The sequence below is a fragment of the Nicotiana tomentosiformis genome, chromosome 5 (assembly GCF_000390325.3).
Source record: "Nicotiana tomentosiformis chromosome 5, ASM39032v3, whole genome shotgun sequence".
NCBI lineage: Eukaryota > Viridiplantae > Streptophyta > Magnoliopsida > Solanales > Solanaceae > Nicotiana > Nicotiana tomentosiformis.
Window position 1 is genome coordinate 73,012,676 of NC_090816.1, and position 6,568 is coordinate 73,019,243.

The 6,568-nt window shown below is 34.8% G+C and overlaps 1 protein-coding gene and 1 long non-coding RNA gene across 2 annotated transcripts; one reads left to right on the top strand and one right to left on the bottom strand.

The window, feature by feature from the left end:
* The first annotated feature begins 994 nt into the window (after nucleotides 1-994).
* LOC108947156 (uncharacterized) lies at nucleotides 995-4,322 on the top strand. The gene is made up of 2 exons (XR_001971579.3): nucleotides 995-1,064; nucleotides 2,752-4,322. It is a non-coding gene; the product is annotated as an uncharacterized lncRNA (long non-coding RNA).
* A 339-nt stretch (nucleotides 4,323-4,661) lies between these two features.
* LOC104107934 (agamous-like MADS-box protein AGL90) lies at nucleotides 4,662-5,183 on the bottom strand. The gene has a single exon (XM_009616864.4). It carries the CDS (start codon nucleotides 5,181-5,183, stop codon nucleotides 4,662-4,664), a length of 522 nt encoding a protein of 173 aa, XP_009615159.4.
* Between the last annotated feature and the right edge of the window lie 1,385 nt (nucleotides 5,184-6,568).

Sequence of the window (6,568 nt, forward strand, 5' to 3'; positions counted from 1 at the left end):
TGATACCAAATTTTACAGACAAGTTCTATATAGCATAACATACCTACTCCAAGTTTCAAAATCAAATTCCGAGCTCGATATCTAAAAGTTAACCTACGGTCAAACGTTTTAACTTCACATTATCAAATTTCAGCAAAACAACATAAATCAACCTACGGACTTCCGAAATCAATTTCGGGAACGAAACAAACCAACCCCACAAGTCATAAACACATATGTATGAAGCATAAAAAGGGTAACGAGGCGCAATTATAAAAAACGGTCGATCGGGTCGTTACAATCAGCAGGTGATATGCTTTTTCCATTTGTAATAGTTGAATCTATATGATAAAGATACTTGTGTTTTCGCTTTAAATGGTGGTATTTTGTGGTTATAGTGACATTTGTATTGTACCTTGCTCTTGTGTTAATTTATTTTATGGTTAGTTTCTTGCTACCCAAAAGGCCAAAACAACTGGTAATTTTGGGTACTACATGAGCTTGCCCATCTTTAGAGCAGGCTAGGTAAATCTCTCTCTTTCTCTCTAGCCCTGAGGGGTTCCTTGTCAATCAGCGGTGGAGGCAGAAAAAGAATCTTTTAGATGCTCTAGAACTTTATGTTCTGTTGACAATGAATTGACAATAGCAGAAACATGGCAAAATTGGACTTTCTCTCAATGGATTTTGTGTTGCTATTTTATGGTTGTTCAATGTAAGGCCAAGAATGACTGTCATTCATTTTGTGGTCCAACATTCTTGCCTTGTCGAGTTAGTAATGAGTAAGTTTTTTTTCTTTTATTTTTACTGGCATTGGTTGGCTGTTGCACCTAAGAGCCTTTTGTGGCTATACACATGTGAAAAGAAATAGCTTCTCATTATAGCATGTCAAGCAAGTGAGAATGAAATTGAAAAACGGTAACAGCTTCCTTAAAAGCTAAATCTGTTTAGTGTTGGTGAAGCATGTTAAAGGGTAGTTTGCTCCAGTATTAAATTAATGGAGAGTTAACTGACATAAAAAGAAAATTGGATTAACAAATTTAATCTTGCAGATAAAAGTGAGGACATATTTGCAATTAAGGACGTGGGTCTAATATCAAATCTGGGAATATTTGCTTGGTTCTGGTGCAGGCAGTTCAAAAGAGACGATCTTTTTCAGTGATCTTTACCTTTGAGAGCGAGGGGAGGGGGGGATTGATACCTTGACATCCTTTTTTTATGACGTTTTCCTTATTGGACAAATAGAATTGCTTGGTGAATGATCTGGCAATGTGATAGGAAAAAAAAATCATATCTTTAAGAGGAACCATCTAATTGTTAAAAGTAACTGCGTTTAAGAAGAATCTTCCATGAAGTTGGGCTAAAACTTTTCCTGACCTCTTAATCTTGAAAAACTTTTGGACAATAATACATGTTCCGAGTAATGAGTTTACGTTTCCTACTAGGTTCCTTTGCTTATTATATTGATGAGTGCACTCTTGTGGATGCATATGATTTTTTTGAGATAAACTTTCAAGGGTGTTTGGCTATGCCATTGGAGCACATATTTTTGGAGCTCTTATGCCAAATGGAAAACGCATGAAATTTCTTAGAGATAATACATAATTACCCATTGGGATTGTAGCAAATTACCAGATGTACCCTTTAACTGCGGGTGTCCCATAACCCCCTTATATTTATTAAAAGTGTAATAAATTATGTTTTGTTATGCACTTGATGGGTGCACGTGAAGAGATCCAAAATGGCTTTTTTCTTTTTCTTTTTCTTTTTCTTTCTCTTTCTCTTTCTTGTTTTCTTTTCTCTATAACTTTGTACCCATTTCTTCATCTTCATATCTCTTTGCAACTTCGATCGAAATCCCCATTGTGTAGTAGATGCTTTTAAGCTTTATATTTGACGATTACCACTTTTGGCTTCTTCTTTTTAGTTCAAATCATAACCTATGTAATATTCTTTTCGCACTTTCAATTGAAATTACCAAAGTTTTGGCCGGAAAACTTTTGCTCCGGCGAGTCTTCTCACCATCACCTACCTATCTTCTTTTTCTTTTTCTTTTTCTTTCTCCTACATCTTTCTTCCATAGCTTTTATCCCTTAAATTTTTTGATGACCGAAAATTTTTTGTCCTCCATTCTTTCTTCCACCTTCGATCCTTGCTGCCGGCGATACTTCAAAAATAATGGAGGGATGTCTAATATTAAAAAAGATGGGTGAGGGATAGAAAAAAAAGAAGAAGATGAAGAAACAAAAAGTGAAAAAGATGAAGAAGAAGAAAGAAAGAATTGAGAGAACTGTAAAAGAGAAAATAAGAAGAAGCAGAAAGAATCAGTTGGGGAAAGGGATTCACCGGAGGACGGATGGGGAGAAGAATAAAATGAAAAAAGAAAAATAAAATAAATAGCAATAAAAAGGAAATTATTTAGTTTTAAAAATAAAAAAAACGTGTCAAAATATAGTTGGTGCGTGCCACACACTATTTTAGTTGAGATTGTGCTTACTGACAAAATGTGTAATTTATTACACTTTTAACAAATATAAGGGGTGGATCCCCCAAAGTTAAAGAGTGCATTTGACAATTTATTACAACTCCAACGGATAATTATATATTATCCCAATTTCTTTTGCAAATTACACCCTAATGTTTTACTTTTATTTTAGAGTAACTGCTTTACTTTTTCACTTGGAGTAACTCCATGTCTGTATGCTTGACGTCTGTTGTCCAACTTACGATGAGTTTAAATCTTGACTGTAGAGCTGTGGGTGTAGGAAGGATAAGGAGAAAGAGCAGAGAGTACTTCCCTAGACATATAGCTGAATACATAAGAGTTTATTAGGCACCGAATGACTCTTAATGTTCTATGAATGGTCCATTATAACACCCAATCAACATAATGATTTCATTTGGAAGGTATGTAACTTATTATTGAGCTGCTTGTAGTATGTTTAATCTATGTATCCTTGCATTTATCTTCTCAAGGAACCAGTAAACTGAAATTGATACAGATTTTGCTTATGATCATAAGGATTCTATGACCATTTTTATAGTGAATTAGATGCTTTAACAACAAATCCCTCTAGATCACTTGTGAGTGCTCCTGACACATGCTACCGTCTGCAATTACTCATAACAATGCAGTGATTTAAGTTAGCTTCTGACTATGATTGAAGAAATTAAAGGAATTTGGAGAATCTATGCAATATCATAAGGATGGATGAGAAAGAGGTGAAATTTTATGATGCAAAATTGACGTTCACATAATGGTAATGAAAAATATATAAGAAAAGATCAAATGGGATTAAAACATTTCCGAGAATTATGGCAACACAGAAACTACGAATGACCATGGCAATTGAATTTCAGCCTATGGAAAATAAGAAAGAATATGGCATTGAATGTGTATGAACTTTTACTGAAGGTTTGGATTTCTTTCTCATCTGTATAGAGTTTAAAATTTAACGGGTTACTTTGTTGACTTCTCTGTACATTGATTAAAAGGATGCGTTCCATTGACGATGATTCACTTGTTTGCTTAGATAGTTGATCAATTTTCCTGCATACTTCTATACAACTCTTATTCATATGCTCTTTTTATCCGGAAACCATCTTATTTTCTTGTCGATTCCTTTTGACCGGACATGTAGTTTGGAGAAAATATTGACAATTTGCAATTTGAGATACATCTTCTATGCTAACTCAACTGCCAATGGAAAAGTACAGAGTATAATATTTAATGGACTCAGACTGGTACAGGGCCTTAGCTCTTCAATTGTGCTCTCAACGTAGTTTTCCTGGCCTAGAATACAATTCACCCAAAATGAGGTTATTTTAATTTTGTTATGGTTAAGCGAGCAGAAATGATGGTCATTTGTCTTAATTGAGAACAACAGTGAAATTCCACAAGTGGATTTTTGGGAGGATACAGTATACGCATACCTTACCCATACTTTGTGGAGGTAGAGATGCTATTTCTGATAGACCCTCGGCTCAAGGAAAGTAATTTTCAAAACAGGTGGTAGTAATAGTGTAGTCTTAGTTGACATGTTTCATATTTTATATTGATGTAATAGTTGTTCTAAGATCTTCTCAATGCTGCAGGGAAGTAGAAGAGACGCACGGCTTCTTGTTAATTTATCTTTGTTGGCATTCCAAAGTTACTAGTGTAGTATGAAAAGAAAAATAATACCTCTACTTCAATTTGTCTAATGTGCATGTACCTGTTAATTTTTTAAGATCTATTTAGCTTTTGTAAGAGAATCAAGTTTGTAAAGATAATGGTTATAAATAAAATATTTGTGCTATTTACCTAGGTGATGCTTGACTATGAAGTTTATACACAAATCCTGTGATCTTGTGGGCTGTTCACAAGTTCTGAAACTGTTTGAGTAGACTGGAGCAAAAATACCCAAATTTAAATTTTACTCATGTTGGGCCCGTGCAGACACTACTAGTAGAATTAAAATGTGTCGAAGAAGACAAAATTTCTTAAAAACAGAGAATATGAAATTGGAAATAGGAATAAGATTCAACAGGGCCCAAATTTTAGAGATATAGCAAGGTTGTACTGAATATCATCAGTACAATTTCCATAATAAAATAGAATAGCTCAAACATAACATTAGAATTAGTTGGTTGATAGAACAAACAGAAGTATTGTAGTTGCTTAATCGGATTGTTCATCATTCTTCTCACCAGGCTCCAGCAGCGTTGTCATTACCTTGTTTTGGTTGATCATTTTGCTCAGCTAGTTGTTTCTTCATTTCCTCAAGTTTAGCCTTCTTAAGAGCAGCTAGCTTTAACAAACCTTTAGTTTGTCTAACATCAAGTTCATTCATGCTCTTTCCCTTAATAAGTTCACAGAACAGGAACTCCATTTCCATTTCATCATTCTTTTGCTCCATTTTTCTAATATCTTCTTCCTTGGCCTTCTCTTTTTCTGAGAGGTAGGTTTCAAGTTTAATTAACTTCTTCATCCTTACAACCTCAGGTTTCTTTAAATAATTCTTGAATATCTCCGTGGCTTGAGCTTCAGATGGCCAATAAATAGGACTAGTTTCCCAAGGACTAAAAACAATTATTGCGATTTGTATAGCACATAAAATCGAGAGCTCTTTTGCTTGCTTAAACAAACTTCTTGTTCTTTTCAAAATGAGGGCTTTTTTCTCACTTTCACTCATTTTGCTACTGTTCTTATGCTTCTTGCCAGCCATATTGGGCGCACACACAAAAAAATGGAAAATAAAATGAGGAGTCAAATGAGGAGCAGGGGCTTATATATAGATGCCTAAAAATATTGTTAATGCCATACAATTAAATAATGTCAAGCTGACTTAGTAAGTCTAGCTGGTGAATGAGAACAAGAGAAACTAAATCTAATTCATTACATTTTCTTCAGTCAGTGTGTTAATGATTTTCTTATTTAGACAATTTGAGCAATCAACCCAGGGCTAATATGAATAATTGGTTATGATGAGTTTACCATTCCAGACTCTAAGAAATTTCACTAGGTCAATACCAACGATTTTAAAATTTTACCTTTTATAATCAACTGCTTATTATGGCTTTTGTTGTTGTTGTTTATCATGATTATTATTATTATTATTTTGGTGAAAAGAAAGAAATCTTATTGATCATCAGAACAAAATACAGTTAATAGTAAAACACTAAAAGCCAAAACTAGAGACAAAAACTAGGAACAAAACTATGGAGAGCTCCTAAAGTCTCTAATTATCCCCTATCTATACGTTAAATCTAATACTATATAAATCTTCTATATATCCATCTCCTATCTCTGTCATTCTTACGTCATATCATAACCACTGTCACTCTATATTTACATTCAACTTTGACTTGCTTACAACCTTTATGGGGTAGGGGAACTTTATGATGCCACAATGCTTCATTCCTTCCTCTCCAGATGAAATAGGTAAGAGCTGCTAGTATAGCTAGAACAAATCCTCAATTGGTCCTGTCCTGTACAGCTCTAGATATTCTCCTCCACAGTCCTTGGTCCTCCCCGTTTATAATGTAGATTCCCAGCCATTTCAGAATTCTCTCAAGACGGGACTTAGAAAAGGGACATTCATAGAATAGATAGTCTATCCTTTCAGCCCATCTGCTCCATTGGCATAGAATCTGAGCTCCTCCTCTTAGCCATTTGTAACTACTCTGAAGAAGCCATCTATTCTGCACATAACCTACTTCAACTTTGTCCCTGACGGAACATATTTTCCTCCAATACCAGCTACTCTCTTGTGTTGCAGAATATGTCCACCAATCTTCTCCTTTCAAGTAAATGCGATCCACCTATTTAACTCAAAGATTATCATCTTTTCGAGCAATGTTCCACACATACTTTGCTATGGCTGCTTCATTAACACATTCTAGTATACCCAATCCCCCCTTTCTTCTTGGTCTGCATACTAGATCCCGAGCAACTAGTGGAGCTTTAGTTGTAACCACCTTACCATCCCATAGGTAGATTCTACGTATAACAGTAATACTTTTCAGGACTTTCTTAGGGAGTAAGAAGATAGAAGCCCAATAGGAGTGAATATGCTTCATAACAAAGTAAATCATTTGCACCCCTTCCTGC

Excerpts from the sequence above, each read along its gene's own strand:
- LOC104107934 (XM_009616864.4), bottom strand. The coding sequence starts at position 5,183 with ATGGCTGGCAAGAAGCATAAGAACAGTAGCAAAATGAGTGAAAGTGAG.